General features: G+C 48.8%; 1 protein-coding gene across 1 annotated transcript in view; it reads right to left on the bottom strand.

Annotated features, from left to right (window-relative positions):
• NXN (nucleoredoxin) overlaps positions 1–22624 on the bottom strand; it is a 46615-nt gene that overhangs the window by 10125 nt on the left and 13866 nt on the right. Inside the window, exons 2-5 of the mRNA XM_064394778.1 lie at positions 3200–3317; positions 1724–1857; positions 1273–1373; positions 764–870 (exon numbers count right to left, since the gene is read on the bottom strand). Of these exons, the coding sequence (XP_064250848.1) occupies positions 764–870; positions 1273–1373; positions 1724–1857; positions 3200–3317 (460 nt within the window). The remainder of the gene's footprint in view (positions 1–763; positions 871–1272; positions 1374–1723; positions 1858–3199; positions 3318–22624) is intronic.

A 22624-nucleotide genomic window follows, 5' to 3' on the forward strand; every position in this document is an offset into this window, starting at 1 on the left:
GTCCCTTCCAACTCAGCATATTCTGATTCTGTAACATCACACAGAAACAGATGAGCAACAGCCACATTGCAGCAAGACCCTTTAACCACAGGCAGAAACTATTTGTACATACACGAGATCTCCTCACCAGCCAGTCACTTGCACACCTCTGTGCTGCAGTTTGTCCCCTGCAGGAACAAGGTGCCAGCCCCCAGGAAGGCTGCTGTGAGCTTTTATCATCTTTGTGACTCTTTGAAGCCACCCAGACACACAGAGTCTCTCCCTGCCCCTGTGAGCAGCCAGGGCTGCTGGAATTCTGGCACTGGCATGTACAGTAAAAGCAAAGCCATGGTTTATATCAAACACTCTCTCCTTTGTAATTCATGTCACTAACATAAACCAGATGCCATCTTCCTCAGCCCCTTCACAGAACGATGGTCTGTCTTTGCATTACATAAACCAGCAAGAAAATGAAATTTAAACCTTCAAGAAATAGCAAAAAAATAAATAAATCAGTAATTAGACAAAAAACATCCAAGCCAAAAACAGCTTCCAAGTTTCCAGGAAGAATTAGGTTGTTTATGGAAGTCCTGTTTCAACTAACAGCCTGCCTGGCAGGTGGTAGGAATGTGAGTTTGTGGAGAGCAGAAACATGAAGCTCTGCCTGGGGCACTGTGCTTTGCTTTGCTGTTTTCTTGGTTTAGTTAAACAAGAGGAGACATTACAAATACTCAGCAAAAGGAGGGGGAGAAGGAGATCTGTGCCTCAGAGAGGCCTTCCCTACCTTGGATGCCGTAGAGCCGGTTCAGGCGTGACCGTCTGGCCTCGTCGGCGTAGGGCACGGCCAGCCAGGGCATCTCACTGAAGTACTGCTTGAAGGAGTCCTCTGACCTGTGCAAGGGGAACAGGGCATGGCATGCAGAGCCCTCCACTTGCCAGGCTCCTTCCTCATTAAAAACATGGCTTGCAAAGTCCTTTATGCCTCCCACCAAAACCTATCAGTTGGGAGAGAGACCAAATTTACAGCCCCCAGTCCTTTATGAAGAAGTCCACAGTGTATTTTTCCCAGTAAAAATTTCAAATTCTCCAGGGCACCTGAATGGCAATCCATGGTGACAACAGCAGCTCGAGCATCCTTCAGACCCCGGAGCCACAAGGCACAAAGTGAAGCACAGAGCTGCTCTTGCTGACCCCACTCTGCACCTCCCCACTGGGCAGAGGGAAAGGAGTCAGGCAGCCTTTCTGATCCACAGCCAACCTGCTCTGCCTGCAGGGGTGTCAGTGCTGCCTCACCTGTCTGCACTGACGAAGAGGATCTCAAACTTCTGGCCTGCCTCCTTGATTTTCCTGTAGGACTCCACCAGCACCCTCGTGAGGCTCCGGCACGGCGGGCACTGCAAAACACAAGCAGAAGGAGGACATTGTCTCCTCCTCAGGACCAGCCCCACACCCAGCAGGGCCAGGTGACCCAGTGACCATGAACTGGTGTGACCTCATCCTTGCTGCCATGCCTGAAAGTGCCTGGGGTTTATCGTCTGTAAGTTATCAAGAAAACCTCTTCAGTTTTTAAAAGCTGACCACTCTCCCCCTTACAGGGCCAGCTGAGGATGACAGCACTGCAATGCTGATGATCAAAGCATCTTAAATTCTTCTTAAATTCTTAAATTGTTCAGCACTAGCCAGTCTGGGGTCTTTCCTCTCCCTGAGCCCACTCCAACTGCTCTGCACAGCACCTCCTACTCACCCAGTGTGCGGAGAAATAGACCCCGACGTGAGAGCCCTCCAAGGCACTGCTGTCCAGGGTCTGCCCATTGTTCCTTAGCAGAGGCCCAGCAACAACTTCACTGAAGGGTTTTGGCCCCCAAGGGAACTCCAGACCTGGGGAGGGGTCAGGATAGGGGTGGAAAGAAGATACAAGACAGTAACATGTGCATGCAGCTTTTACAGATTCAGAAGGTTCTGCTAGAAAAAACATCCCATCTTCAGGATACAGGGGATCCTGTCTGAGGAACCCTGCTGGGGTTTATTCCCACCCAAGGGGGATGCAGAACACCTCAGCTGTCAGACAGCACCAGAACCCTGCCCTGAGGTGAGGCAGCCAAGCTCTGCACTGCAGCCAGGGTCACCTCTTTCTCTCACCCAAGTCACAGCACCTTCAGCTTGACAAAGCCTGCTCTGGTTTTGTGCCTGATGAGGCATCTTTTCCTTATCAACAGTGTTTATTTTAGCAAGAGAGGGCAAGGTGGTACCTGCTCAGGAATGCAGTCAGAATGTGTCCCTTGTGCTGATACTAACCATGTATTTTTACACGTATCCATACATGTCTTTATTCACAAACCTCAGCTATATGTATGTAAAAGATGGTGTGTTTATATCCATATATCTCTGTATATATCTTACACTAACCCTCTGCACCCCAAAGCAAGCTGTGTGTGTACACACAAACACGCTCTGAATCATCTGCTGCCAGCTCCCAGAGCAATCAATCCGTGTGTTCAGCCAGAGAGGAGGAAACATCACAGATGGCTCAGGCCACAACATGTTCCTGCTGCACAGCTCCTGCCACTGAATTAAAGACTCTGTCACGATTTACTGCACCAAGAAACAATGAGCCAGTAATAAAAGAAATGGATGGACAACTACAGCAGATGACTGATGGATCTGCAGAGTCTGTGAGTAAGGGCACATTTGGGCTGGGTTTTCTTTCCCCAATTTGGCTCATTTGGTTTTTTCCCAAATTGGAGGAAGATGGATTTAACACCAACTCCCAGCACAGCAAACCTCAGCAAGGGAGAATAGTAACATTTTTCTGTTTAATTTCTAAATAATGAGAAATGCATTAACCTGACTGTGATGTCAGTGATAAAAGTCCCACTCAGTGTTCTGGAAGGATTCTGGGCCCTCATTCTGTCTGTCCCTGTGCCTCCATTAGGGAAAAATCCAAACTTCATGTTTCAGTTAGCCTAACCTTTTCCTCATTAGCACTCCAGACAAAAATCCTGGAGGGAAATTCTTTGTTCTTTTCAGTAAGCAAAACCAAAACACAAGATCTGGCAGGAATGATGCAGAAAATTTTACACCGAAAATAGCACAGTGCTTTGAATAGTTAAGTATGACAATAGTTCTTTGTTCCCTCCCCCCCAGGCCATTCAGAGTGAACTGAGATGAGAAGGCAGCTGTGTGTCCATGTTTCTGTGGCACAGGGCACTCCAGGTCTTACCTTCAGGGTCGTCTCGGATGACCAGGAGGCCGTTCCTGCAAACCACCTTCCCAGTGGAGGCATCGATAAATATTAGGGAAGGAATGTTGGAGACTCTGTACTTGTTCCACAGCTTCAGCTGCAAAAGAGATTGGAAGGGGAGATAAGGGAGGCAAACTTGGCTGCGTGAACAGGAAGATTTTGGAGCATTAGCATCTTTCAGAGCAGAGGTCAGAGGCAAGCACAGGAACAGAGCTGGTGCTTCAGGGATGAGTGTGAAGGAATGTGAGGAAGAGCTGCTGGGCCAGGGCCCAGAGAGACCCTCACCATCACCACCATCCCCTCAGGACCTCAGGTGAGACCCCTGTGTGTCTCCCACCTGCTGAGGGCTTGCCCATGAGCAGAGGCAAAGCTTCTCCTCCTCCTGCTTTTACATCTTTGCAAGTAAAATGGGGATAATACTTGCCTTGCTTTGAGCTCTTTGTTTAGAAGACATGGTGAGCACGAATACTTTTAATGCCACTGCTCTGAAACAATTTGTAATGCTTCCCTGGCTGTTTCCTCCCCTCCCATTTCCATGTTCATTAAACAAACCAGCAACCCCTGCCAAGACACAGCCAGGCTGAGCACAAGGCCAACACACAAAAAAATTATTCTTCTGTAACTGGGGCTTCCCAGGTTTGTTCCCAGGAGCTGATTAAGGGCTTTGACATCCTGGGGGCCAGCTCATCCATCCTGCACTGCCAGCTTTGCAGGCTGATGGCCACATTTTGGGCACCCCAGTCTGGATGGACCTGTCTGCTGCCCACTCGGTTTTGCAGCGTGCTCGGCTCTGCACAACATTGGGGACAGAGCCCTCTTGGTGTCACATACTCCTGGGCTCACGTTCCTCAGGATATGCTTCTGGCACAGCTTAACTCATGCACAGAAGCTGCCTGGGATGAGGAGGAACAGGACCAACAGCTGCTGGCACAGCCCAGCCTGCAGGTGTGGGCTGGCAGAGCTGCTCTCCCCACCGTGCACGGAGGAGCTGCTGCCATCACCTCATTTTCCTTACATTTCTCCAAGCATTTCAACCCAAACAGCCCAGTGGTGAATTATCAAACTCTCAAACAAAAGCCAAACCATAACCAAGAGCCAAATGGGGAAGGAAACTAATCTCCACTTTCCCATAACATCAAGCTCTGCTCTGCAAAACCCCTCGGGCTCCGTGTGTTTACAACGTGCTCCAGTTTGGAGAATAAAACCCAGGCACTGGAGAAGCACAGAAGAGGCCCACCAGTGTAAACCAGTACAAGACCAGAGAAACCATCATGTGCAGCTGCTTCCACCAGTATCTCACAGAGAAACTGCACCCACGTGTTCCCAGAGGAAGAACTCTGCAGATCACTTTCCCTGATTTGCAAAGAGAGGCAATCCCATTTCCTGAGATGGGAATGATCTGGGGACATAGAGAGAAGCAAGGTTTTGTGTCCTACCCCCCAGCCTTCCATTTCCAACAGACATATTAATGGATTCACAAACCAAATGGCCTTGGGCATGAAAAGAATAAAGAAACTGTACTCAGTGCAAACCAACCCCCTCACAATGACGGTGTTCAAACCACAGAAGGTAAAATCCACTTCTGTGAAGTTTAAAGGGTGGGGGAAAGCTCTTTATAAGGATCACAGGCATTTAACAGGGTGCTGCAAACAATAAGGAAATTACAACTAGCAATCGGATCGTTCTCTTTAAATAGTTGCTTACATTACACTTCATTTTGCCAAGTCCTTTGTATACAGAAGCAGCTCCCCCAGGGCATCACGGTGGGTCCTGGCAGTTTTGCTTGGCTGGGGAAGCAGCAGGGTCTGCACTTTGGAGCCAAAAGGCTGCATGGACTCACTGTGCTCAGAGGGATGGGGCTGGAACACCCCAGACAAGAGGGTAACAGCAAACCAAACCTGCTCAAAGCACTGCAGCAAGCGTGGCACGGCTGGCTCCAGGCAGTCTATGAGGTCCAGCACATGTGGCAATTCTTGCCAACAGCTGGTCCTGGGTCTTCTCAGGGTGTGTAAACATCCAGGCCCCACTGGACCCAAACTGCAGGCACTGCTCCTGGCTTCCCAGACACCGATGGCACAGGCAATCTGCAATCCAGACACTCTGTCCCCATGAAATCAGGAGTTTCCACTTCTCACTCATCAGTGAGGGTCCACAGGAGAATGCCTCAAGCAAGCATCAAGCCAGGTGTGTGTCAAAAAGGTCAAAAAGCATCAAAAGAGGTCAACGTGACATCTCTTGCTGCTGGGGGAGCGTGTCCATCACTGAGCTCTGAGACTTGAACCTGAAGAACATCATGTCAGGCTCATTCACACCTTGGGTGAATGAGAAAAAGCAATTTGAATGGAAAGGTTTTACCTTGCACCTGTGCAAAAGCTCCCAGACAAAACCCACCAGCCCAGGTAACACCAAACCAAGTTTCAGAGCTTCATACAGGCTGAGCAGCACTTCCTATTTTTAACAGATTTGCTGCCTGGGTTATCACTGAAACGCATCACACAACACCAATGAACAAACACAACTACTGCATATAAAGCAACTGGAACTGGGTTGCCATTTGAAGCCTGCTATAAAAGCCTTGAATTGGAAGTTAGTGGTCTCGATGCACTAACCATATTAATTCCATCCAGGAATGTGGGAGCAGTGCTGTGCTGTTTAAAGTGGGAGCAGTTTGGTTTGATGAGTCCCCTGTGCGCCAGGAAAGCTGATGGGGAATGAGAAACGCACGCGCCGCAGGAGGAGTGCCAGGATCTACCACAATTCCCACCACCCTGGCCCTCATCAGCCAGATTCCAGCCTTTCCAGAGCCTGTCAGACATTTGGGAAGGAAGCCTGATGGCTCCTTTACTGCAGGTCTGACCTGAAGGAGCAGAACCTTGGATAGGAAATGGGCTGGTTCATTTTAGCCAAGCTGAAGACAGCTCCCTATGGGATTCCCACGCTGTGCCATTATTTTACACCTAAGCTACAGCTCCCAGCAGGGACATCTGATCTCCACCTAAAACCACTGGGATGACCCAACTTGTCTCGTGGCAAACCATTGTGCTAGTTAGCTTTTCTCAGGGTAAAATGCCAAGGATTTGCACATGTGAAGGTTCTGCAAAGGGGACAAGCTCAGCTTACACCCACTGGTTGTGGTCCATGGAGAAAGGGAAATCCAGGAGAAAAAAGGCATCCCTGGTATGGGTACCTGCACAACCACACACCTCACAAAGGATTCTGTGTCAGGCTGGGTGTGGGATGCAGAAAGCAAATTACAACTTGCTGTGAGGCTGCGGGCTGATGGGGTGATAGCTCAGGCAGCAGGGCAGAGTGCTGCCTCAGCAACTCTGAAAAGCTGTTTTTCCTGCCGTGAAGAGGATGACATAGAAATAACATACTCCACACACTCTAAGGATTTGATCATCCATTTAAAGAGGGGATCTCTGCTCTGCTTCCCAACAGCTGTTGCAAATCTGTGGGATCAAGCCAAAGCTAACACAGATGTGGAAATAATCTACGGACTATTCAGCCTGAAAGCAGCTGATCCTCTCTCAGTGCCTTCGCTCCTGGTTCAGGCCTGCTCCAGTCACTGCTCACCCCAGGACACCCACTGGAGAAGAAGTGAGGAAGTACAGCCCCTCACAAGACTCTGCAGGCTGAGCAGCCTGGCAGAAACTTCCCTGGCTCCTGTGCAGGTGGTTTAGTGCAGCCGTCCAGTGGAAAAACCAGAGTCACCAGATTCCTCTGGTAACTTTATCCCTGCACAAAAGCATCACCACGACATCCTGGAAACCACAAATCCTGGGGGCTCCCTCCATGACTCCATCCACAGCCAGCTGTGAGAGGCTTTCAGAGATCACTCATGATCTGAGGGCTGAGGCGATCCCCAGACATCAACCATGCAGCAGCACAAGGCTGCTCTCCCCACCAGTACTGACTCCATTATTTCCCTCATCCTGATGACTGGGAATTCCTGGCTGAGAGGCTGGGGAGACGTTTGCAGACAGCCACAGTAATTTTTCCAGATAAAGGTGTCAGACGAGAGGTCTCCCCAGCAGCCCAGGGCTGTTTCTGCGCAGGGCTGGCACCCGGCCGGGGTGGATGAAATCCCCTCCTGCTCTGCTCCTTCTGCTGGGGAAGGGATCCCCCACTTCCAACAGCTGCCGAGCTCTATTTTTGGTTGTGCTGATTGATTTATCAGTCCTGGTCGCATTCACTGGCTCACATAAATCCTGAGCTGCAGCAGTGAATGCTGGCAGAGATAAAGCACAACTGCCTGCAGCACACTGAGCCCTGGCTGCTGGGAAAGTGGTCCTCCCACCCTGCTTGGGGGCTGCATTTCTCTCCTGTTGTGTGAAACTGGACCTTAAAAGCTCTCACACTTCCCTCTTCCATAGCATATGGAGCTGACTCTGCCCAGGGATGCAGAGGGCAGACATGGTCTCTACTCATCTTGCAACCCACACTTCCATCCTGACCAGTGACAGAGGACAAAGCCAGTTTAAATACTCAAAGGCAGCAATAAATGAACACATAGCTGCTGCTTTGTACTAGCACAAATGTAAAGCCACTTTTCTAGAAATTCACTCTTAGATGCAATACCCCCAAGGCTCTGGAGAAGTCTGGTGAGGCATTGGAAAGATCCCACCTTCCCACAGCCCCATGAGTGACCATGTGAGAGCACAGAAGGGTTTCCATTACAGCATGGGCTCAGCTTTTGCTGGTCTCATTCAAGAGCCACAGACTGAAACATGAAGTCTGGCTGAGGAACACATGAGCAGCACTCAGGTGGAAAAATGCCCTTGGTCCAGGGCTGCAGGGACCAGCAGAGCTCAGTGTCCAGCTCTGCCACCCAGAGCAGCTCCAGGCTGAGATATCCATGGCCATTCCCAGTGCTCCAGCGCTGCGGGAACCCCTCTGTCCTGCCTCACTGACAGTGTTAAACTGCAGCTTTTACATCCTGCCTTAAAGGGTTTACAAGCACCAGGGGCCACCCAGGCTCTGCAGACAACAGGCTGCTCCTCTCCCTGTCGATTTAAATCTAGTTCACGCCTGTCCTTACGACTCAAGCTCAGCTTGGACAAAAGCTCCTCTTCCAGCCCTCCCTCACTGCTCCTTTTCCTTCATGCATCAGGGAAGCCCCAGAGCAGAAGGAGAGCACGGTGAGGGAGCAACACACAGCCAAGTAGTGGGGGGAGACCAGATGGTGCACGCCAAGGTCTGACCCTGTGACACGGAGGAGATCGAGCGAGGCTTGGGATAAATTAATGTCCATTGTGCTGCTGCTTCTCTCTGAAAGTAAATCAAAATCTAATTACAAAATACAATGGTGACAGAGATGTCTGCTCCGGGAACGTTAATGAGCTGAGGAGGGAGGATTTGGAATTGTAATAAACGAGATTGATGTGAACAGCTGAGATGGACAGGGCAGGGCACAGGGGCTGTGGGTCCCTAGGGACCCCATTGCTCCCCTCCATGTGCACGCTGCCTGCCATGGCTGAAAGCCCAGTTAAACCCAGCCAGTGTCCCCTGGCACTCAGCCTGGCAGCACCTGCTGTGGACATTCCAGCAATATGACTTGGTGCAAGCAAAAACCTAAAAAAAAAAAAAAAAACCAACACAAAAGTTGTGCTTGTCACTTCCATCCTCTCCTTGCTGCGGCTCCATGGCAGGAGACTGGCACAGCATGGCCCAGTTTGTGGCTGTCCACACTGCCCCACAGCTGCTGGGGGGCAGGGGAGACCTGGGCTTTTGTTCCTCCTGACCAGGGAACACAGCAGCAGCAGGTTTGGAGGCGAAGTGGAAGCAAATCCTCTCTGCAGGTTTCTGGCACGGCAGCCAAGGGCTGCTCTTTGTTCCCTGAGGAGCTCCACAGCCACAGCCAGCCCAGCCTCATGTCCTTCCATCTTCTTCCCTCACCACTCTGTTCTCCAGTGCTGGCTGCTGCACTTTGCAATTGCCCAGGCTGGGCCATGCAAGGGACTGCAAGCTGGGGGTTTTGTTTGAGGGCAAGGCAGTGTGTGGCTGGCTCCGAGCACAAGCTGCCTGCTCTCCCCCTGACACACACAGGCTGACAGGCTGGATCCTCCGCAGCCCACATCTGATAGGAAAACATTTAATTTGAGCAGAGCTGAAGAGCAGTTAACATGATGTATGGAGAGCAAAGCCCCAGGGCCCTCAGCAGACACGGGAGCTGGCCTGGTTGTTTTACATGTGCAGGTTTCAAAGAGGTGCTGGGATGGCAGCTTGATTTGATCTCAGGATCAGGAGGAAGCAGCATTTGACTAAACATACAGATAACAACACAGGCAGGAAATCAAGCAGGGAGGATGCCACCAGACATGCTGGTCTATCAACACTATGAGGATGCTTTTCATAAACATTTTTTTTTTCAAGTGTTTCTCAAATTGTATCCAATAGCCCAAAGAATGCAGAATTTAAGGATGCAGCGTTGCATCAAGGACTAGGAAATACACCTCCATGTATATCCAATAAATGGGGTTTTTTTTCCTCCATGTGCACGCCTTGCTTTACCTCTTAAAAGGGGGCTTGCACATGAGCAAGCTATTTAATAAACATTTTTTCTTTCTGCAATCACACAAAAAGCACTGAGGACATTGGGAGTTAAAGTGTATGTGGGAAAAATACAAGACACATGTAGAAGTATATCATCCATGGCCTCTATAAATTACTCCCCCAAATGACTAACACTGAGTAAGAAATAGCTATGTAAACACAGAGGCAATAAGAAAAAATTATAATTTCTGTCTATGGGAAAGGGATATTTTCCCATCTGTTTATAGGAAAGGCAGGGGTGGGGTGGGAGTCTGGGATGTTGAATTGGAGTTCAGGGCCTCCCTTGGTCCCATGTCTCATCTGTCACTGGAAGTGGGACAGTTGCCAGAACATGGGTTTCCTACCCACTGCCTTTGCTGCTACTGTTCACTTGAGTGCTGGCAGTAATCTCAAGGTCAGACACCTTGCAATCCCGGATCATTAAGAAACAAACACTTCTGAAAAGCCTTGAGTTAAGACAGAGTTCCCACCAAACACAAAAGCCTTTTAAATCAGCAGGGAAATCGGGATTTGTTTTTTTGTTTTGTTTCGTTTAATGCACACAATGAGGTATTAGTGAGGTTTCTGTTTTGTTTTCAGTGGTTAATCCGAGAGGGAACCTTACACAATCAAACCAACAAAATCCTGGAAAACAATGGAGTATTTGTTAGCACTGTAACACACCCTGGGGAGTGAGGGCTCCAGGACGCCGCAGCCAGGAGCCTCCCAAGCCAGCACCAGGACATCCCCCGGGCCAGCTACACAAAAGATTCCTGTAAAACTATCCAGACATCACAGATACCCTCTTGTGCCCACTGCTGCTGAGGTACCCACTGGGTGGATGGCAAATTTGCTTTTCCACAGCACCTTTTGAAATGCAATAGCTCATCCATCACATCGCTGTGATGCTTCCTTACAAAAACCTCCACTCCACACAGCTCTTGCATCACTGCAAACACTCGGATTGTTTAAAAGCAGCTGATCTCAGGATGCACTGCTTGGTCTGATCCTCCCTACAGCTGCATCCACCTCGGTGTCTCAGAGCCGACAGCACTGAATCTCATCTGGCAGCACTCCTGGTTTGCAACCCAAGGAGGATTTTCATGCAAAGGTTACACAGCTGCAGAGCTACAAAGGCCACAACCACAGCCCTGGCTGCGGGGGCAGCTCTGGGCTTTGCATGCAACAGGCTCTGCTCCCAGCTCGGGAGGGCGGCACAGCTCAAGGGATTCACTCCGTAACCACACATCAAAATATGCCAGGAACTAACCAGAGCCAGGTGCTCTCAAACTCCAGCTGGAAAGAGCAATCCCTGCCAGTGACAGCTCCGAGTAATCCTGCTCCTCCTCTTCTCGGGGTGGAAGGGATCCCACAGCCTGGAGCAGCTACAGAGCTCACAGGGACTTCTCCTTTGAGCCCCGAGTCCATCCTGAGCAAACATCACACCAAAACTGCTCTGGGCAAAAGCACTGATGATGCTGTTGTGTTTTCAGGGCCTCTGTGCCCTCCTATCACACTTCACCAGCACAGCTGAGCCCCAGAGCCATGCTGGGTGCCCTGCAGGGAAGAGCACTTGAGTGAGGCGTGACACAGGCAGGACAGATGTAACACAGGCTGCTGGAAAATGTTCTTCTGCTGAGCACTTCTCTCCCTTCTGCTCCCCAAAATGACACTCAGCCCCTCGGCAGAAAGGCTGGAAATGTGAACCTGCCCCAGCCAACGATCTCTAAATGGGAAATGCCACTGAGAGTCCCACGTTTGCAATTAATCACCTGCACACACTAAAAACCAGGGCAGAACAAAACTGGCCAGAGCTCAGATGCACCAACACCTCAACTGCAGCACAAACCAGCAGGTGGAAAGTTGGAGGAGCCATTTCTTCACCCACTCCTTTTGCAGAGCAGCTTTTCCACCACACAGTGCTGCAGCAAAGCTGGGGAACAGGGAAGGGAGGGACAGGAAAAGGAGCAGAGTCCTGGTATGGGCTGGGCACAGAGGAAGGGGAGGGACAACCAGCATGGGGCCAGCAGACAAGGCTGAGGGGTTTATGACACACACACATGGTGGGCCAGGTGCAGGGCCAGCGAGGGAACCCGATCCACCCCCGAAACCCAGCACCCAGCCACGAGAGGCCCCTGGCTGCAGAGCCATGGATCAGGGAGCAATGGGACAGCAGCCTGCCATTCCCTCTCCTTCATTTTAAGGCATTGATAACAGCCAAACCAGCTCAGAAGGTGAACACGGACAGTGAAAAATCACCAGCGAGGTCAAACACTCCACTGATGAAAGTCAGAAAATACAGAGTTTCCCAAAGAGCCTGTAGTCAGCATATGGATGAAGGCAGGACTGGTGAGACAGAGCCTTGGCCACCGTGTCCCTCCTGCCACCACGGACAGTCGTGGAGAAAGAAGGAGCTGCTGCCAGGAACTGATGAAACGTGAACCCCACGGGGGTGTTCAAAATGTCAGATAAGATGCAGCCTATTAATTCCCTCTGCTGACAGCCAGCCCCAGCTGGAGGGGGAGGCTCGGAGACCTCAGGATTCAGAGAGCCAAGGATACCCAGCACCAGCTCTGCCACTGAGTCTCTGAGTCCAGAGCAAAGCAGGAGGTGACACAGAGGGCTGAGTGGCAGGTGGGCTACCTCATGGTTTTGGTGAAAATAAGGGACATTCTGTGCAATAAAAAAGCAAATTGTGTGTTCTTTTATAGCACACTGAAAACTTCTGTGCACTGGCAGCAACCCTCCTCAGATGGGGCTGCATTTCAGCTGTTACTATATTCAGTTTGTAAAATGCTCTGGGATGATAAAAATCACTCCAGAAACAGTTACTAAAACTGTTTCCAGGAAATAGATTCACAGAGTTGGAGAAAGCCTGGTGTTTTTACAAGAGCTTCAACTAGAGAAAGACCAAAGACAAGCAGGAAGTTTTGCTTCCTTGTCTTTTCAGCAATAAAAAGGAGCTGCACTGGGGTTTATTTGATTCTGCAGCATACAAAACCACCATCAGTTGTTTCCTCAGAGAGTACAGCCTGACTTGAGATGGACAGATAACACCCCTCAAATCACCTGGAGTTGAAGGCTTTCTGCCTTAGTCAAGCTCTGGATTTGTCTGCTTGCATTCTTGTTTTATCCTGTTGCTTTCCATGATTATTGAATTGTCCAGAAGATGATCCCAGGGTAACTAAATCCATGCTGCAAGAACGGAGATTTTATCCAGGAAAAGCACTGTGGGAGCACATTCTATCTTCCCATCCCCACTCCAGCCTCAGTGCAAGGAAGCAACATGTTTGGAGTTGGATGAGCCACAGGAAACGCAAGCAAATCATCCACTTGTGTCCAAGTGACTTTTTCCAAGGATCTGCCATGAAGTTTCAGGCTCAGTCACCCCTTCCCCACCCCTGGGTCAGAGCTGATTGAATGCAGCCACCGAGTCAAACTCCAGCACACTCATCTCGTTTGGCAGCTCTGCGGTTCCGCTGCGAGCTCCAAGCTTTTCCCCTCCTCTCCCTCTCCCTCCTCTCCTTCAATTATCTTGCTTCATCTTTATTCTGTTTCCAGGAACACTTAGCAACAGGCTCTTGCAATCAGCCACCGGCAGGCAGGATCTGAGGAGGAGACTGCAGTTGTGATGACCTTTTGCTACACTCATGCAAATTTTAAAGAAAGTATGTGAACAATTTGCCTTTTAAGTATCCTCTGCATACATTCACCAGGAGTTAATTCTCCTTCTCTCCTTAGAGCATCAGAAACACCAGATTTTCTGATTTTACACTAATGAGAACAAAACCCACAGCTTAATTCCGGCTTACTTTGTGGGATTTTTTTTGTCTGTATCTCATGCTGTGAGGAGAACCTGAAGGGGCAAAAATTACCATGTGACACCTACCCTGGCCTAGACCTCAGGTCTGCTCAGGCACCACATGCTCCTGCCAGCAAAAGCCAAGGGTGGATTCAGGTCCATCCCAGCAGCCAAACTCGTCCTGAGATGGACAAGATGCTGTTGGCTCCTCTTGGTGAGCAGCTTTCACTGCTCACCATCAGAGACTTTCATCCCAGGACAGCCCCAGGGCATGCCAGGAGCCAAACATTGCCTCAGCCTCCCAAGGAACCACAGCTTTTGTGATCTCCATAATTAAAGGCAGCAGATAAAGGCTGGGACAGTGGTTCAGGACTCTCATTCCCGTGGGACTCCTGGAGTGCTCCTGCCAAATCCAGGGACTTTGGCAAGTGACATCCTCCAAAGCAACACACCGACCACCACAGGGCTCTGGGAGGGCAACACTGATGCTGGATGGATGGGAATGGGTAAATAACAAGGCTGGGTTTGGAAAACCACAGCAACAAACTCACAGCAGCCGTTTTTACAGCAACCCCAAAGGGTGCTGGCAGAGGACAACAGGCAGCAGCCTTGATTTTCATCAGATTTAAATCAAATCCCCAAAGCTTTCCAGCGCTTTCCCTGTCAGTAATTTTGTCACATACACAAACGAGTTTGGAGACAACCCAAAGCACACACCAGGACAGCCAGTGCAGCTTGCAGGGCACAGGGGCATTACTGCATTCAGTACTTTCTCCTTAAAACAAATACTCTGTGTTTGGCATAAAAAATCCTGTATTTCTTGCAGTGGCTAGAAGCTGAAGGGAGGGAATGGGTGAATACCCAGGTACCAAGGCAGGCAGCTCACCTCCTGCTTTCTGACTGGTGGTCATAACCAGGGAAAGAATTTGTTTGTAGACCCTGATCTGGGATACAAACAAAACAAAAACCCCTCACAGATCTTTGATACTTCAGATGATCTTAAAAAGTATAATCTACTTCTTTTTTTTTCCTTTAAAAAGTGAAAAGTCTAAATAAGCACATCATTGATCTGATTGCTGAGAACAGCATCTGGAACATCAATCTCTGCCTGAGACTGAGAAGCTGCAGGAGAGCTCAAAGCAGCCAAGGCTGCCCTTGAACCAGATGCTGCTCACTCTTACAGAAAGGCCTGTGGATCTGTGTGAAAATGATTAAACAAAATTGCTCCCTCTTTTTGCAACTTCAGAACTCAAATCTGTTTTCTCTTAGAGGGCAGATGCTCATTACATATCCCACAGCACATCAAAGAGCAGGAAAAGAAGGAAGCAGCCACCCTGCCATGCACCAGTGCCCAGGGTCCTGCCTGACCAGCACCCACCACCTCTCCTCCCCAAAACCCTTGCCTTGGGGTACAGAGGGTAAAAATGCCTCTTCAAGCTTCAGTTCCCACTTAGTGACAACATGAAGATGCCAATCAGGGGCTGTCTGTTCCAACAGCAGCAAACAGCAGCAAACAGGAGCCATGTGTTTTGTAGGGAATTCTTTTGGGGCTTCAAAAGCTCCAGCTACTGCAGCACCTCGGGGAGCCCCAAAACTTGGGTATTTCTCCAACATTCCTTCTCTATCAGTGTTTGAGCATTCAGAGCAGAAGACAAGGGACCACCAGTCCAGTCCCAGACCAGTAACCCCCATTCAGATCCAACCAGCACCTTCTTCAGATGCTTATTAACAAAAAGAGAACATCAAGAGATCCCTGCAAAAGGTGCCAGGGGCCTCCCTATCCCCCATGAGAGCCTTGGCAGGATGTGACCTGAGGGACACCAAACCCTGTGCCTTTAATGCCACACCTGATTCAAACCCCTGTGCTCAGAGGTGAAAGGCAAGTGACCGATGGGAGCCTCACTCCCAGAGCCCTTCTCATTTATTTTAGTTCAAAGGCCTCAGAAAACTCAAGGCAATCACTCAGCAGCTCGGATATTTAAGGAGGAGTGTGGGGAAGTGCTCCTGGGAAGCAGGAAGCACAAAGTCAGCTTCATCCAAGATCCAAGAGAGAGGAGTCACAGCCAGGCTCTTACTTAACAGCTTCTTCCAGGCAACCCACTGCCTCATCAGTCTTAATCTTTGACCGCTGAGAGATGAAAACAATTTATCCTCATTCCCTGCTCTTACTGAGAGGTTACAAGAAATAAAGCTAAAGCAAAGATCAATGTTGTAGCCCTTCTCAGAAAAACTCTGCCTGACCTGGACTTTCTCAGTATCCTTTTATCTAGGAGTGTTTTGGCTAAAGCTTTGCCGAGGAAAGCCATGTGAGCAAGCCCGTTAAAAACCTGGTACTTTCATGTTTATACAGCCAGCTAAGCAGCACACTACAAAGGGTTTTATTCCAAGTCTCTCCTGACAAGCCAGCAGGGATAAATTACATAATCTCCCAGGAATTATGATGCACAGGAGGAAAAAAACTCTAATTCCCTAGGTAAGAAGTAAGGGCTCAGAAACTGAGAACTGAAGGAAAAGTCTGTACAAAAATCATCCCAAGATTAGGAGGCAACTTCTTTGTACTAAAAAGAGACAGCAAAACTAGCTGTAGATGCTGACACACTCCTTCCCCATAGCTACCAAGAACTCAACAGGTCCACAGCTGAACACAGAAATACCTCAAAGGTCTCTCTGCTCCCAAATATCTTTATTTCCAGAAAAACCAATCTGAAACAAGCCCCTGTGTTTGACAAGCAGTGCAAGTGGCTACAAGCATGAGAAGAGATGAGCTTCCCAGTCTGAGAGGTGCAACTGAGCAATGAATCACAGAACAGAATCATGGAATATCCTGAGCTGGAAGGGACCCGCCAGGATCATCAAAGCTGCTGTCAATGGGGTGCATCCAAGTACAGCCTGAGCTCCCAGGTTGAACCAGGCTTCACACACTGACCGTGTGCTGAGCTGTGTTGGTTTTACATGCTGTGTGTGCAAGAGCCAGGAAAAATCCATCTTCAATGTCATAACAAACCCTAAGGTAAACACAAAGGCAAGGCCACGCATATTATTCAGTTAAACAGGCACATAAAGGAGAAGGCAGCCCTGGCCATGCGTTTGCTCCTGATTTTTGTGGTTTCTCAGGGAGCACACACAAAAATGGGCAGATGCTCCCTTCTCCAAGAACAAACCTGCTGCTCCTAATAAAAACCAAGAGTTTTGCAGAAGAAACCTGCACTTCACAGCCTGTGCACTGCTCTCCCCCACCAGTGAGTGAGAAAGGGGCACACCTGGGGTTGGGCAGTGGGATAAACACCCAACCTAGAGAATTCCCAAACTCTGAGAAACCAAACCAGGGCCAGCCAGTCTGTAAGGCTGCAGAACTCTTCTGTAACCCCACATCAGAGTTTTGTCTTCAAGTTATGAAGTTTATGGCATTTGCTCTGCACATTATAAACTACACGTGTGGTTTTTAAGGTGGTGGGCAAAGGAAGGGGTGTCTGAGGGTCCAGGTGCCCAGACAGGCCAGGAAGCAGCCAAAGGAAGAGTCCACCTACACTTAACCTTCCACAGTAGCTCTAACACAGCTGAACTGTGTCTTCTGTGCTTTCTCCAGGAAGTCTGAGCAGCTCCTCCCTCCACTGGGCAGAGCTGGAGCCTGACACATTAAATTCTGGGCACAGAACTGGCGGCACTTTGGATGACTGACAACTTCAAAAGGACGAGAAAAGCCCTTCTCGGGTAAGTTCTTGCTGCTCAGTTTGCTGAAGGGCATCAGGACAGCCTGAGCCAGCAGCTTTGCTGAACATTTCCAGACAGCCTGGAAACAGTCTGGCAGCCTGGCACCCAGCCTGCTCCTCCTTTTCTGTGCCAACAGGGACACGAGGATACGCAGGACTTGCCTCGGTTACGGCAGCTCCGAAGCCGAGGGGAAAGGATGAGCAACTTCTACAGGAAAGATGCTTCCACAGATTGTACAGAATTCATGCTTTTCAACTCTGTGTTAGCTTAGGAAACGAGAGATTTAAAGCTCCAAAGTTAGCCTGTTTGTAAAAACAAACAAACAAACAAACAAATAAATAAATAAGCAGGAGTCCCAGATTCTGTTCCAAAGCCCAGGGAATCAGCAGGTGGCAGATGGTTAAAGCCAGAACAAGGTTATTTCAGATCTGCAAACTGAAATATCCCCCTCCATCCCCACTGCAGATCTACAGGAGGGCCACAGGGAAGATTTAGCACCTGCAGCTTTGGGTTGTTGTGGTTACCTTTTAGCCCATTCAAAAGAATATTTCAATGTATTCCCCAAGGGAGTCCATAAATAGCAAAGGATTCTGCTCTAATCCCCTATCTACTCCTTTCTGGATAATATGGCATTTGGACAAGCACTGCCAAAACACAGATTTATGACAAAGCTGAGAGTTTGTATGGCCAACACATGCTCTAAAAACCCAGGATTCCGAGGAATAACTAAAGTCTCTCCTAGGATATAGACAGCTCTTCAGTCATGGAAGCTTCATGCAGATACAAACTTGTTTGCAGGATTTCTGTTTCCCTCTCCCATACCAGGCAAAAAACAAGTTTATACTGATTTTCCCCAACACCAAAACCAACTGCTCTCACTGGGTGTTCTTGCTGAAACTACCACCACACAGTCACTTCCCATTTATTTACTAATACTTTATAACATCTATCAGCTATTACCTATCCATCCAGCTTCAAACTTCTTTTCTGACAGTGACCAACATCAAAGGGAAAAGAACTAAGAAAACCGCAGACTAAAGGAACTATAAAAAGTACAGCTGATGAATGCTACAGTTTTACTGCTTCACTGGAAACACCAGGGAGCTGTGTGTTCTTAGAAGTTCCTCAGCGAGTGGTGTATCAAAAAAAATAAAACAAAAAAAAAAAAAACAAGTAACAGCAGCTTTGCAGAGAAACTCAGTGCTACTGCAACTAGATTTTGTAATGGAAATGCTGAAAAGCACCTGGACAACAGAGCCAGTGTAACACAAATGTGGCTGTGAGGGGCTGACCAGGGCAGAACCAGTGGAGGCAGAAAATTCAGCACCAAATGCAAGCAAATATATTTTGCCCACCTGAAAAGTCGAGCCAGTGAAGACACATCCACTGCCAGAGGCACCAGGCAGGATTGTTTCCTACTCCACACTCCCCAGGTGTGATTTTAAATTACTCTCTGCTGGGGCTGTCACACACCTCCCTTGGGTGCCTGCACACAGCCCTGTACAAAGGCACAGATGAACAGCCAGGCACAGCAGCACGGTCTGGGAGGTGCATGCTAGGGCACCAAAAAAAAAAAAAAAAAGAAAAAAAAAGAAAAATGCAGTCATTTTTGACAAAGAGGAAGTGCTGCATCCCTGCCGAATCGCTGTGGTTGCCTACACACCCTTTGGATCCTGGCTACTTGCAAGCAAAACACAAAACCAAGGATATTTGTTCAAAACCCACAGGCGGACACTGTGATTCTATTGAAGAAAAAAATACAACTGGCATTCATTCTAAAAACTTCCCACCACTGGGACTGGGATTCAAAACCAGCACTGGGCAGCGAGGCCAAAACACACTGAGAGCAGACGCCTGCAAGAGATTCCAAGGGAAATTAGTTATGTGGGTTTTAACAAAAATAAAATGAAATCCAATGTTTACAAAGGGAAAAAAAAGGCAGCTTCCCTAGGAGACAATGCTGCAAACACTCTTTGCAGATAAGTCAAGACCTGTCTGAGGTTTCCTTGGGTTCCTGTGCCAGTGTGTGCAGAGAGTTTTGGAAAAGGCAAAGCCAAGCGCTGAGCAGGCAGCAGCCATCTCCTCCTTAGGGCTGGCACTGGCTCTGAGGGGCAGTGGAAAGGGAACTCTCCATCCATCCATCCATCCATCCATCCATCCATCCATCCATCCATCCATCCATCCATCCATCCATCCATCCATCCGCCTCAGGGAGCTGTGGCCAGGGGAGGACGAGCTCCTGGGCTTCCACTGCTCTGCTTCTCCTGCCTCATCCCTCTGCAGGAAGGGACATGGTGGGCTAAAGTTGGACAAGCAAGTGGATTTACAGAAAGCCCCAGTTTTCCTTTCTGTGTGCTAAAGTCAGCCTAATTCTGTAAACTTTTCTTTTTCCCTTAAGTAATTTTTCTGCAGCTGAGTCACACGCAGCTTCTGCCAGGAATTTTTATAATTACTGAATTAGAGCAAGGTTTTGCCTGTGCATGCCTGACAACATCTGCTGATGGAAGCGAGCTCTGCTCAAACCCTTGCAGAGCCCTGGAGGAGCAGGGCTGAGCGCTGCCCTTCCTCCCAACAGCACCTCTCATGGGGCTCTTCTTGCTGCTCCTCCTGCAGAGAGCTTTGCAGCTCCTAATCCACATTTTGGGAGGAAGGCAATAAGCTGGAACAAAGTCCAAAGGGTGCTGAAGCAGGGGGAGGAATGCTGGCTGCCTCTTGGCTCTCCAACCCTCTTGCTGGAGCATCCCTGAGGCAGCATCCACAGCTATGTGCCTCTCCATCAGCTGCATAGCTGCAAAGCCATCGTGCGTCACATCTTCCTTGGAGACAGACAACGGTATAGAGTTCATAAAACCACAGAAGAGAAAATAACTCCCTCGACCTCCTTCTTCAATGGACACAAGGAGTTATTCTGCAAGCCAGGCTCCAACACACAGCACTGGTCCAGACTAAAGATCAAACACAACCCACAGTCAGATAAGCCAAAAGCAGACATCTGGCATTAGCAGCCTAAACTACACACTTCCTGGATGATCCAAACTTTATGCTACAGGTCAGAAATGCAAAGGAATTACCATCTTCAGGACTGAGCTGTTCAGCCTCCTCCTTGTTCCTGTTTGCTGGAGAGTGATGCCTGTCCCCTCCTGGTTCACCCAGTGCTGTAATTTATCCCATGCTGCACCCAAAGGGCTGCATTAAGAAAACAGTACAGCTGCCAAGCCCTGAAAAGTGAGGATGTGCTGGGAATATGCTGTCTCTGTAGCTTTAATCCAGTCCACTTGCAGGGGTCTTTGCAGCATGGCCACATACCATGTGCACACACAGTCCTGACGCAGTTAGAACCAAGAATAGATGCTCAGCTAGAGGGGAATTACTCAGTTCTGGGTTTCTGCACAGCACTCAGCTCTCTTCACTTCACACTTTTCATGTGCTGCTCCAAGGCAAAAATGAAGGCGTCTTGCCACTACAGACTGGGATTCTTCTCAAAGGATTCTGAATTTATTTTCATAAAATCCTACAGAACTACATTCACAACACCTCGGGTTTACAGATGAAGAAAAGAGTTACAGAGAAGCTCTGGGCACCCAGTCCCAGCATCAGCCTCCAGCTCCCTTTTAAAAAATAAATAGCACGGAGCGGCATTTTAAATGTTTGACGTACAACTTCCCATGAGATCATCTGCAGCAGGAGCACTCGGCACTTCTGCAACTCAACCCTCACCCTGGGGACCTGGGAAATCAAGTCCCTCGTTGTGCATGAAAAGCAATTTACCCAGCACCATCCCCGAGCCCTGCAGCAGCAGCAGAGCAGGAATTCCCATCTCCTTAAGCAGCACTTTATCCTCTCTTTTCCCATCACTTGCCTCACTCCCTTGCCTCCAAGCCCATGAAGGGCTGAGGTCCTACACTTGGAACCCCATCCTTCCCTGGGCTGCCTCAGCTGCCCTCCAGGAGCAGCAAGGGCAGGGGTGCCATGGAAAAAACCCATATGTGATCCCATAATTAGAAACGGCATTGTAATGTATACAGGGGGATGAATTAAGGTTGCAGAGGAATACTGTAAATTGGATGCACATTTCTTGTTCCATTTTACTGCCTTTTTTTTTTTTTTTTTGCCCTCTCCCTTATTGGGCTTTGGCTGTACTTCAGATTAAGCTCCTAATAAGGGCTGGAGTTGGATGAGCTTTTTTTCAGCCCATCAGATTGCAGCCTTCCAAGCCATTGAAATGAGATTCAAGCTGAACTTGAATTTTCAATAGCTTGGCCTAAAGGCGAGGGTGTTAACAACAGACCTGCCAACACCTTCTCCATACAAAAATGTCTGAAAATATGTCTACACATCAAATGCTGCTCGGGCTCTGCTAGACAAAAGCCACAAAGCCAACATCTCAAATCCACTGCTGACTTGCTCAGCTGGTTCTCCTGCCAGTGAAGCTCATACATTTTCTCTGAAAATCACAGAACCTCTGTATTCTCTCTAGGAAAAGGGGCTCTCCCCCAGCAACACAGCTGCTGTATTTCATTATGGAAAGTCAGGGCTGGGCTAAGGAGACATCAGGTAAAGCAGGTGGACACACAGGATGCACTCACCAGCTCACACAACACAGTCTGCTTAAATGATACAGCCCCAAAATTAAAGATACTCCAATGACATGCACAGGCTTTAATCAAGACCTCTGCCAGCACACATTTTTAAATGCTGAACTCTATATTCTTGAGGACATGAATGCTTCAGCTTCCATGCCACCAAAATTATTTCCATTTCACATTTCCAGTATGGCTGGACCAATGAACATCCATGGCTACTTTGGCCAGTGCTGCAGAGCAGTGCAGGAAACGTGCTCCTCTTCTTTGATGAGAAACAATAAGAGAAAAGGAATGATGGTTTCTTGAACTGCATCCAAGGGAAAGTATGCCCTGCTGGAGTGCCTGGCAGGCCATCAGCAGCAATGGAAATTTCAGCTTTCAAAGAAATAATACTCAAGAAGGGGGTGGGAATATCATGTAGGAGCTGAGGTGACACTAATCCCAAGGACTGTTTTACAAACTGTCACTTCTCTCCAATGAAATTAAATCCTCTGCAGAAAAATCATCTGGCTCCAACATCTTTTGGTAAGTAGAGCATAAACAGAATGAAGAAGAGCTCATAACTGAGCAGAAAATGGGCTCAGATGGGCTGCTACAGGCAGAAGGGACAGCAACCTGACCACTGGGATTTTGCATTTTTCTTTGGATGGTCACTGCAGGATCTTTGAACCCCACCTGGCCAACAAGGCTCTTCCAACACAGTGGGGGCCCTCTGCTCACTGCAGGGTGGGAGAAAAGCACAGCAATTCCTGCAAGAAGGTCTGGACTTGATTA

This window comes from Passer domesticus, chromosome 19, assembly GCF_036417665.1.
Source record: "Passer domesticus isolate bPasDom1 chromosome 19, bPasDom1.hap1, whole genome shotgun sequence".
Taxonomy (NCBI): domain Eukaryota; kingdom Metazoa; phylum Chordata; class Aves; order Passeriformes; family Passeridae; genus Passer; species Passer domesticus.